This window comes from Poecilia latipinna, unplaced genomic scaffold (genome assembly GCF_001443285.1).
Source record: "Poecilia latipinna isolate Pla-1442-1.1 unplaced genomic scaffold, P_latipinna-1.0 Scaffold2193, whole genome shotgun sequence".
NCBI classification, from domain to species: Eukaryota; Metazoa; Chordata; class Actinopteri; order Cyprinodontiformes; family Poeciliidae; genus Poecilia; species Poecilia latipinna.
The window spans coordinates 93295-105392 of NW_015114809.1; the positions used below are offsets into that span (position 1 = coordinate 93295).

Here is a 12098-nt window from a genome sequence, read left to right on the forward strand (position 1 = left end):
GGAGAAAATGAAATGAAAGTTTTCAAGACTTAAACTAAACCTAATACCAACTCACACAATGACTGGATAAAGCACCAATACATTTATATAATGATATTGTATTTGATGCAAGTCGCTAACAGTATTGATTCTGCGGATATGTGAGTGATCTTGATTCAACTCAATTTTACCAAATCTATACTTGTCTAAGTAGTAATGACCACCTACCTGACTAAGCACAAAAAAATGTGTTCAGCTGTTTACACTCCATGCCGTGTGACAGGGTAGAAAAAAAAATGTCAGTATTCCAAAAGTCATGTGGTAAAAATCTTACACTAACTGACTTTGACATCTAAAACCCAAAAACTGCATTTCAGGGTAGCCTTTACAATCAACCGTAGTGCTATATAGGCCAGAGGATCCACAATTCAAGAAAACAAACTAAAAGAAGCAGAAACTGTAGAATCAGTTGGCAAAAATGAATGGCTTTAACTCTGAAGTCTCTTTTCAGGTCGCACAATGCACGCACATCTTCACACACACACACACACACACACACACACACACACACACACACACACAAAAGAAGCTCTCAAACAAGCACTACTTTCATCTCTGCCCATGTGCATCCTTGTCAACTAAGGGAAAAAAAAAGAAAAAGAAAAAGCTCATCACTCAAGACTCATAGCACTCATATTTTTTAACTTAGCATTCACACGTGCATACAGTGGGATGTTGGTTCAGCTGCACATCAGGAGCGTCGGTCTCCGGCGTTTTTTTTGTTTGTTTGTTTGTTTTTTAAGTGTAATTGGACTTTGCATAAAGTGTTTTGACCTCCACACTCCACAGTAGAGCCTCCTGGTTTATTGGTGTGAGAAATTCCAGAGGTACAACTTAGTGCTGCCATACAGTGATAAGTCCCATGATTAAGAGTGCCCAAAAGGAGAGGGCTCTTGTATCTGTAAGAGAGGGGAATAATTTTAAAAAAACAATTAATCAGAGGTGCAAAACAACAAGAAACACACACAAAGATACCTGATAAGAATACTAATCTTTTTAGGCCTAAACTTGACCTTGGAGTTGTAGCAATTATTTCTGCATGGCAAACAGGATTGATATGGGTATTAGGCAAAACATTCATAGCGATCTTTACATTCTTGGACTTCTATTAGCTAAACTTTATGTCAATAAACTATACATGAAAAAAAAATAATAATCTGAGGCACAAGATAAATGTAGAACATATGAAACACAACTCATATTCTCAACTCAAACACCATAAAGCCAAAACGTAGTTTTAGAAGTGAGCAGTGGAGATGGGTGCAGCAGAAAGCTGCAAATACTTAATTCCATTTTTATTCCATAGCTGCCGCATTGATTCCTTTATTAAAATATTCAGATTTAGTACCTTTATTGGCACCTCTGACAAAAAAGCCTTTAAGATATAAATCATTCTCTGCTGCTGGAGCATAATCTCACACTGAAAGCCTCCTGATCATCCACCCTTTAAATTCGGTTTTTGATTTTGTGAGAAGGAAAAAAAAAAAACTATAACATTCTCAGTGGCTAAATTATTGCCATCCCTTGCCGTCAATGATTTGTAAAACCACCTTTAGACAACAGGACAGAACTAGGGCTGCTTTCACAAAGGAAGTGGTCACCATGCAGAGCAGGCACGGCGGCGAAGGTAAAAAAGAAACAAATATGCAGAAGCTCTGTGCTGGAGAACTGATGCAAAGATTGGCATCTGTGGTTCACCAAGTCTCCAAAACAACCATTAGGTGCTACCTACATGCCAGAGCTGCACAAGATACAGTAAAGACGGAAAGATTACTGCGTGATAAATCACAATCACAAACTGTTTAGATGCAATACTTGGAAGGATAATATATTTCAAGTGACATTCATGCACATTCTGCATGCCGATAATAAATATTTCTTGTCAGATAGGTTTTCATTGTCCTGTATGCTCACACATAATGTCTGAGATGCTAAAGCTTGCAAAGGGAGGTGAAAGCATTGGGATGCAGGAAAAGCAAAAAATAAATAAATAAATAAAATAAAAAAGAGTCAAAAAATGTGGGTTCATCGTCTTAACAGTATCAAAACGGTCACCTAATAATGCAGCCCGGCTCAGTTTATACTGAATAAAAGTCTGATAGATTTTGCAAATACAATTAATTTCAACCAAATTATAAGAGAAATGCTTAACCAGTTAAAAAATACATAAATCAAGTTCTCTACATGTTGGTGCTGCTTTTAATTGCTGTATTAAAACTTAGCTAAATACAGCAAGTGTGTACAAATAACCTGCAGCTTGTTTTTATTGCTGAGAACGTACAAATGTTTTGTTTTTGTTTGTTTTCTTCAATCGAGCCCAAAATAATAAGCCAACTGGATGCCTTTCATTTAATAAGGAAAACAAACAAAATGCATTTGAAGTTTTGGATCTATAATCCTGCTCGTAAAAAAAAAAAAAAAAAAAAAATCTGATTCTTTTGCAACATTAAAATAATTCAAAATCAGATCATTGTTGAGTAGATAGAAAAAATCCAACATTTTTACTGATTTTAGTTTTTAAAAAGTTGTATTTTTTTTTTTAGGCCAGTGAGTATTTTTGAGCTGATGATTTTGGCATATGAGACAAAAAGTTTGAACAGCCCTGATCTAGAGAGATTGTGTAAAGAGAGTTTGGTCAAAGATCGATTTTTTTTCCTTGTGTGTGTTCTTCAATAAAAGATTAATTTATTTAAAGCTTTTTCAACTACATTGGAGCCGTAGATAAATGTTTTATGAAACTCACCAGCCTGCAAACGGCTTCAAGTAGCAACATGGTTCAATTTTAAAGCCTATTTTCTCCTGATTTAGTTGCAAGAAAAACCTTTATTCTCTCCAAAATAGCTCACCTGGTTACACGGAACTACTGATAGACTGCTTTGTAGACGGTTTGCTACTATATCCACAGAGCCGTGTGAAAGTCCATTCTGGCCTTGCTGGAGAGGGTGTGGGCTTCCCTGCAAATGTTCCTCTGTGACACTACTGTTGCTGTCACTGTGGACGTGGTTGTTGTTGGGGCACTTGCTCTTCTGTGGCGAGGCAAACGGGTTGTAGTCTCCTTCCAGGCTGCGGTGAGGCTGCGTGTTGAACTCGGCTTGGAAAGAGGAAAGCTGCTGCGTGACTCCGAGGAGGCCTCCGACTTCTACGCTCAGGATCACCCAAATGACATCTGACGAGACAAAGGAACACGGTTACTTCATGAAAAACAACGACGACAACAAATCCAACACTTTCTTCAAAATATTATATCACAGCTTGATCGTAGAAGTTAATCAGAAGCTCTGATTTTGTTTCCTCCTTTTTGCTCAGTTTACTGCTCTTAAGCCTTTTAGAGCAGTAAGAGGTATAAGAGGTAAAGGTTATAATTTACTTTCAAAAATATGTGAAACAACGAAGCTGTGTTTGATTTGAAAATATCTTACTGAAGTAGCAGATGAGGTATTAATGGACAGCATTAATATGACTCCTAATTTTAAATTCAAACCAACTTCCAATCATGTAGCCTAAACTATGCTACAAGTAAAAAACTGTTTCTTTTTTACTTCTCACATAAGAAAGAAAACTTGTTTGTAGGTAGGTATTGGATATGTCTTGACATCCTCCATAATCTACTTCACTGAATTAAAAAGAACAACTTATAATCATTTAAAAGTGCACTACTTAGGGGTTTTTCTCAACCAGATAATCTAACACAGGGTCCCTACATATTTTTTGAGTAAAGATTGAATACTTTGCCAGTTCTCCGTCATTTAAAGGTGCAGTATATAACTTTGATAAACAGTAAGTTTTTACGCATTTGTTAAATATTGTCACTAATAATAATCTGTTAAAACTGTCACCATGTCGTGGCAAAATAATAAGAAACTGAAAATTTGTGCAAAAAAAAAAGAGCTCCACTGCCTCCTTCCTGTGGTCTTACGGCCATATGCAGAAATACACCACAGGTTAGTAACCATGGCCACGGAGGACGGCAGATAAACAGTTTTCCTGTGACAATGAGTTGTTTCCCTGCCATTAGTATACTGAGCAGCACAAACACAAGCATATTTTACCTTTCTCCTGGTTCTGATTGGTTGTTTTCTGACCGAGAGCGGTGCATTTCGGTTTTGAACAAATATGCACAAAACAAAAATTGTTTATGAAGTTACATACTGCAGCTTCACGTTCATTCATTGTCAGAGCAATACCTGAAAAGAAGCAACTGCGTCAATTATTGATGTGCTTTGTTTAAAATTAGCCCCGATTCCTGGCAGATCCTAATCCTGACCACTGAGTGCTCAAACATTACACACAGGAACAGACTGACAATGCAATGTAGGATTTACATGGTAATTATCCAACAGAGGAGGACTGTGGATGGTTGTTTATAGTTAAGACAGAATGGGAATCTTCAATTTGGAGCAGATCAATGAATGGCTAAAGTTCAACTCTTCAACTCCTAAAAGTGAGGGAAATATCAGTATTTCAGAATAACGCCGGCAGTCAAATTGTATTTATTTTATCGGTTTGTCAATATGAAACTTTGATTGCCGGTGTGTACTGCTGCATCAAGCTGGTTAGCAAAAGCTTCTCTAAGCTGAAATAAAACACTTACGAAATTTAAGTCTACCACTGCCATGCCTCTAAAGACAAACTCTCTCCTTCTATAAATAGGCTGAAAGGGATTGAATTACAAGCCGTTTCTTTCCAAGCTGTAAGGTGTGTTTTGATTGATTTTGGAGCTTATCACATTTGCTTTGGAAACCGGATTAAAAGAAACACACAATGTCAGTCACATAACAACAATCTGAACTCTCCATGAGCACCACTTACTGTGCTTATGTTCACAATACCACTGTGTATGAAACGGAGTGCTTTAATGGGGCGAAGTTAAGTGGTTTAACTTTACAGTATCTTTTCAGCTCTGTAAAGTCCCAAAGCATGAGGCGCTCCCTTACTTTGTTCAACAAATATTAAAAAAAATAATCACATGAATGCGAGTTTCCAATGTCAGGAAATGGCGTTCCCTACAATACAAACAAACTATTTCATAAAACATTACATTTGTCAATGCAAAGGTAACATTATTGTTCCAGCAACTAAATTTATTTGTACTACTACAAATAAATTCCAGTAAAGCTGCTGACATCTTGTTTTGTTACTCGGCTGACTTTGTTTCGTGGCTTTGTGTTAAATTTCCATGAAGAGCAGGCCACTGAGATCTGATTACTCCAGATAGATTTTACTGCCAAGTGGGAAAAGGGCTAAAGCTGTTAACTTGGGATTGACTCAGTCAGGGAGAGTGTTGCTGGATCTGAACAAAGACTTTAATAACTTCCTTTTAATAAGACAAAGCGATCTCCTCCTTCTGTAATAATGCCGTGTTATATTCCGTTTAATTGTCTTTCACTATTTGAATATAGTGGGTTTTTCAGAATAATTCATGAGCTGATGTCAGAGTCATCAGTACGAACGGTGCAGGAGGCTGCCATCCGCAGCGGGTAGTAAGCGATTGCTGAAGTACAAGTGTGCTCTGCTTACCTCCGTAGTAAAGTCCTGTAGCTGTGCACATTCTCCACTGACCCTGGTACATGCCAGGAGAAATGGGGCTGTGCATCTGCACACTGACATCAGTCATTTCCTGGGGATCGAGAGAGCGCACCATCACCATGTTCACATGGCCAAACTGATCACCTCCCACGTACTTCAGAGAAACCCCAGGAGGCCATGACTCTGGACCTGGAAGGCACGAACACAAACAAGAAGCTCACATGGTTGTATTTTTACCCTTTAGTATAAAACGGATTTCTAGAAGAAGTGTTTCATTTCAAAAATCCACAATTTTCCAGATTCAAGCGTCTGCATTTTTTTCCAACAGTTTCAATAGGATTAAAGACATTTGAGCACAAAACACTTACCTAGTTGGGGGTTTGTTATTTGTATGTTTCAAAAAAGAACAATAAAAAAAAAAATCTGGCTTCCAATTTAGCAGAATGCTCCTTTTCTTGGTATAATGGTGTTTGAACACTGCCACATATGCAGAGGCTGTTTCTGGTGGAGGCTTTTGTCTTGTGAAAAATTTCTAGTCACCATGTGCTTGCTCAGAAGAGAGATTGCTGCAAAGTCAGTAGCCACTGAGCTTCTGTTCCTTTAATTAAAAAAAACTTTTACCAGTTGGCATTATAAAATAAATGTCACTCTCCTGCGCAATAACTATTGGGAAAGGAGTGTATGTAATTGGGCTCTATTAGATTGCTTTAATTATATATTCCTGGATATGCATAGGACCAATTTGCCTAGTAAAGTGCTTAAGATTACCATTTATACACTATTACCAAGAAATTGAACAAAATGAAAAGTTATCTGTGAGATTTTCCTTTGTGGAAAAAATCTAAAAATATAATCATAAGATTTTTATCTCTTAGATTAAAAAAAAAGGAATAAACTTTGAAAACACAACATTTTACCATTATTTTTCATGATTTCCAGACTTTTCAAGATAGCATGGGAACTCTGTAAAAAAATAACTTTCATAAATGGCCCAGCTGGCTTACCGGTGTTCTGTATCCTCCAGGTTTTTGTGAATGGTGTGTCAGGTGGAACGGATTCACCCTCACCAATCGTCACATCCTTCACAAAGGACATGCAAGGTGCACTGAAGTTTGGGCTTTCAAAGTCGTAGTAAGCTCCTATGGCAGCCTGCAAGTTCCTAGAATGAAGAAGGAGAAGAATGGCAACAGACATCAGAACAGATTCCTGCACAACAAAGCATATATGTCTTTTATATTTCAGCAGCAGTTCAAACAGAATGAGAACATTTAAGTTAAATAAGAGTGAGCTAAGTTAACTAACCTTTTTTACATAGATTTTTGTTTTTATTTGATTTTAAAATGAGTTCGAAGTGTTTAGCAGCCTCTCTAGAACATACTCTATCTTTCATCTGATGTCTACCAGGAAATGCTTAAGTCACTCTGAGGACTTAAACAGGTAAATATAAAGAAAAACAATTAAAAAAAGTTAAAGCTTGAAGGGCAGAAAAAAAAAGCAATTACTGCTGAAAAAGGCTAATTGTAGTTTCCTAAAATCAACTAAACTAACAACTTCCACAAATTTTCAAATGGTCTAAAATACATGAATTGAAATCCTTCCAAACTAGCTCTACGTTTAGGGTTGTCCTCTTGTAGGAATACAAAACTTGAATTTAAAATGTATTGGTCGTGAAGTGACAAAATCTAAAAATGTAGAAAGGTTATGAAGACTTCATTTAAGCTTACGTCTTTTTTTGTTCACATAACGCTATATTCAGGCAGGTGTGTGTTTTAAGGGAATTTCAGAACAGTCAGTCACACTCTTAAGCACATTTATTTTCGTTTTCCCACCATTGCACTGCGTAGTTCACTGTTATATTGAAAACAAGCCGCCGGAAGTCATTCAAACAGCAAACTAAAATAATTCCCCTGATATTCTCAATGGGAAAAAAAAATCGATATTAAGCTCTCAATCATATTGAAGGAGTTTAAATTTTACTCAGAGTATCTGGCGTTGAAGGCAATCTAAGCAGCGAGTGAGCGCTTGTAGATTATGTAATAAATGAGGCGATTACTCGGGTGGCATTTGAAATAGATATGCCCTGATGTTATGATCTTTTGAATATCCAATTAAAAGCCAAGAGGTTTTGGATTATGTTCTCATTACACAGCAGAATAATGTAACGCAATCAGTATTTTAACAGACATGCAAATACTGCCACCATCTGTGTCCCTGACAGGCAATCAAAAGTCACACACTGACTCAGCTAGTTACGTTACTACGACGTCGTTAACTGTCCCTGGTAATAGGTCCAAACCATAATGTTCCTTGTCAACTAAAGTAAGCTAGTTTCATTACTTTTATTTTCAGTTTCCCTTTTTTAGATTAATAACCTTTGTGTAGCGAGAAACGCAGTGCAGAAAGCTAGCTACATGTCTGTATCTTTTCTCCGACACCCAGCGCATAGCAGGCCGTAAGCGAATCCCCGAGCTCACCAGTTGGTCATGTCCAAGAAGAAGGCGCATCCGGCGGGATTCAGCTGAAACCCCAGGAGCCTCTGAAATTCCGATATTAAAATGTCTTTGTCTGTTGTTCCCATGCAGCTGAATTTCTGCATGAGCTCCTGGTCCAGGTCCAGGTCCATGCCCTCCATGACGGATAAGCCCGGGGCAGAGACAGGGGGCTGCGATACTAATTTACACCGAGGCCTCGACTTGTCATAACAAACTCCACAGCAGGGCCGAGTGCGCATGTCACATGACTGAACCCTGTGAGTGAGCCAATACAGAAAAAAAAAGAAAAAAAAAAAAGAGCGCTGCTTCACATTGTTGACTATTTTCACTGTACAAATGACATGTAACAACGATTATTCCTTTTAATAAAATCATAGTTTTAAGTGTATGAATTATTAAAGAAATGAGTAAAATATCTGTATAAGTCACAGTTAGCTGATTTAAATTATGAGTTTATAACTGGTGTGAAAATTTATGTCAATTTTTTTTTACTTGTAAGTTGTGACATTCTCACTCAGTATTATGTGGAAGATAAAGAATTGGTTCATCCAGGAAACTGACAGAGTTAGGTGTCTTTAATAGTCCGTAAGAGAAAGCAGTTCATTGTGTGGAACATTTGTTTTTTAATTAAAATCATTAAATGACAATCCTTTATTAGATGATCTGTTTAGCATCCTGATTTAGCAAAAATTGAAATTATTAGAAGACATCAGCGTTAAAAGTAACAGAAGTACAAGTTTAAAATATATAACTCACATCAACTGTATTTTGACTTGAATAATTTAAGTAATTTAACTTTTAGATGAAATTCTAACATATTTGGTTCACATGTAGGCAAAGTTGGCTAGAATACCCAAACATTATATTAAAATAAGATTAGCAGTACTGGTTAAACAAGGCTGAGAACTGTAACTGTACATTAATATTTCAAAATCATGTGGTAAGATGGACAACAATGTAAAGATATAAAATCCTGGTACTGAAAATATTAAAATGAAAAATACAAGCAGATAATAACAAATTTTAGGCAGAACAAACACTTTTGCTATTATTTTTTTTCAATATATGAAAATGAGACTGACAATAGGTAATATGTACATGTTAGAACAGGAACAATGGTGTTCACTGCGTATTCATCAAAATGACAACAGACTCAGCAGACAGAAAATAATATTTAAACAACAAAACTTGTGTACAAGCAAGAAGTTTAATTTTATGAATGGTAAATGCATCTACAATGAGCAACCGGCAGGTGGCAGCATTGTGTCGTAACTGTTAAGATGTTGTTTTTTTTTTTTCTCATCACTTGAGCTTCGTGTACGTGGACTCGCGTGCGCGTGAGACTGGGGTTTAGCTACCGTCCAGTGTTTAGCGAAGAGGTAACACCCGCTAACAAGATGCACAGTTATCGCTATGTACATTATGGAAGTAACTGACAGCTAGTGTATGCCTGTGCAGTTAGAAAAGCCACAGACATTGTTCGCCATAGGCACTAGCAGCAGAAATGGCGGGGATTATTAAAAAGCAGATTCTGAAACATTTGTCAAGGTAAGTGTTTGGTTTTCTGTTAGCCAGTTAGCCCATCTGTGTGATGGATGGTTGAATCGTCACTGTGGTTGTGCTTATAACACACCGAACGTAACCAGCCAGGCTGGTTACTTTTTAGCTCACAACACCCATTTAATAAACGGCAGCATTAAAAATAACAGTGGGACGACTTAACGGGGTCACGCAGCAGACGCCTCAACCTGCAGGAGAGCAGCACTTTCCCCACACATATCCATTTATTCTCGTCAGCTTTATATTGCCATGTTTTATGTGTCGACCTTTAATTTCTTAACCTAAAAATGTCTAAAATAATTGATTTTATCATCTCAGCTGTTTATGGTAAATCGACCTATATGTATTACATGTAAGTTACACTGGGGAGTAATTTCCTAGGAATAATCTGCTTTAGAAAATGATTCATGTAACTCTAAAGACAGTTTCTAGGTAGGTGCTCTGCTAAAATTATTTCAAATTCGTGCCATAGAAACGTTTGTCAGAGCATTGACTTACATCAGCTTTTATTTTGTGATTCCTGGTCCAAATAAGATTAAATTTTATGAAAAGTATTATCCATCAACATTTTCTTTAGTTTGTACTCCAATGCAAAGTTTCCCTAACTATGGTCCTCCATTACTTACCCTACTGGCACGTTGTAGATGTGTTCATGCTTTCACATACAGGCACAACCCGTTTCAGAGTTGGCATGGCTCTTCATCCAGGGTGTTTTTGTATTGGGAGCAGCACCAGTGCTCAGGACAACACAGATATCAGTTGCACCCCATATTAGTTATCTGTTGTGTAGTGGTATGAGTATTCAATAGGGATAGAATCTAGGGCTTTAATTTTTACATCATGTTGTTTTTTGTGGCATTTTTTATGCCTGATTATTGTAAAAAAAATATTTGCCATAAATACACAATTTATTTCTAAAAAGAATGATAACTCTCAAGATTAACTGAAAAATGGCATTTTGAAATATAAAAGATGTGTCAGACCCAAACATACCAGGTTCATAAGAATGAGAAGCCTAACAGATTGTCTTTAAACCCTGCTGAAGCATGCTAATCACCTGCCAATTAAAATCAGTAAAGACGGGAACAACCAAATCATGCAGGATAGTTTAGCTCATGAACAAGGGTTTTAAAATTAATCTCTTCTGAGTTTTTGTGTTCAGGAGCAGATTTTTTTTTTTTTCTCCACCTGACTTTCAGGAGAAAGAAAAGTGTTACCATGGTGTGCTAGTGTTCCCCTTTTAGCTCTAGTTTTTGCATATTTTACCAGCTGGCAGTAATTAATCAATTTGTGGTGGTTCTTTCACAGGTAAGAGGCCACAGTAGAGGGAGGACAGAGACTCCAGCTTTTTGTTTCAGTTAATATAATGTCAAACAAAGTTAGACTTTTTTGTTTGTTTTTCATATTTACCTAGTTCTGTTTTTTTTTCTTTACTTTTTTATGAGCTGTACTGTTCTTAGTTTAATTCAACCGTTGCTCTTTTTTGGCCAAGTATATACAAAGACTCCTTTCTCCCTTTTGACTTCCTGAACGTTTCCAGCCATTAATTCTATGTAATCTCGTCTAGCAGAAGGTATTACTTAGTCAATAAATAATAGCTTCTTTGTGATCTTTGACCTAATTTGAGTTAAAAAAAAAAAGCTTACTACCAAACTGCTAAGCCAAGTGCTTACGATGTGAAAAAAACCTACACTGTTATGTCAGTTCATGTCATCATTGAAGGCTTGTGAAAAATCAACATCCTTTGGAATGTTTCATGCAAACTAAACAGAGTTTGTATGCAATTAATAATAGCTGGTTTTTTACTGCTCCACACAAAAGGACAATTTAAGCAAGATAAAATGATCTTGCATTGAAATCTGTATCAAGAGCTATGCTTCAGACAAGAAAAATGCCAAAACAGGAGTCTTGCCATTTAAATATTCCGAATTTAAAGTTGAAATCACAGCTTTCCTGTATTTCCTGTCTGTTTTGTTTATTTTTTGAATTTCACAGATATTTGAGATAGCTTTGTTTAGTCATGTATTTTAGAAAGCCGTTTGTGTTTCACCCTAAAACTTAAATGTATCGTCTTTGGTTTTTTTCGTGACTGGCCGGTTGTGTCCAAAGTCAGTCAGTCCTCAAACGCAGGTAATCTGCATGTTTTAGGAATGTCCCTTGTTTGACAAATTGCTAACTTTTTGAGGAGGTATTTCAGCTATTTGAGTCAGCAGTGTTTGACCATGTACACATATAAAAACTGAGAACTGGAGTTGGAGACCCCTGTGATGGACTAACACAAAATACATAAGTAACATCTGGAAAGTGTTTTGTGGAGACGTATTCTTCCCCACTAAGTCGGCGTTTACCACAAACCTCATTTTGCTGCAAGTCCTCGGCATATGTCTATCAGCTTTGCAAACACACCCAGATAGCACAGAATGATTGAAACAACATTGAATCAATGTCAGCCAGAAACATTGAATCAACGTTGAACGCTGG

At 36.9% G+C, this 12098-nt stretch overlaps 1 protein-coding gene across 1 annotated transcript; it reads right to left on the reverse strand.

Moving 5' to 3' along the window:
• Positions 1-787: 787 nt before the first annotated feature.
• LOC106936674 (uncharacterized protein C6orf106 homolog) lies at positions 788-8335 on the reverse strand. Its single transcript, XM_015017808.1, has 5 exons — positions 8040-8335; positions 6570-6724; positions 5557-5754; positions 2886-3205; positions 788-938 (listed from the first exon to the last, which is right to left on the reverse strand). The coding sequence occupies exons 1-5, from the start codon at positions 8294-8296 to the stop codon at positions 906-908; spliced, it is 963 nt and encodes a 320-aa protein (XP_014873294.1). The 5' UTR covers positions 8297-8335; the 3' UTR covers positions 788-905.
• Positions 8336-12098: the final 3763 nt, after the last annotated feature.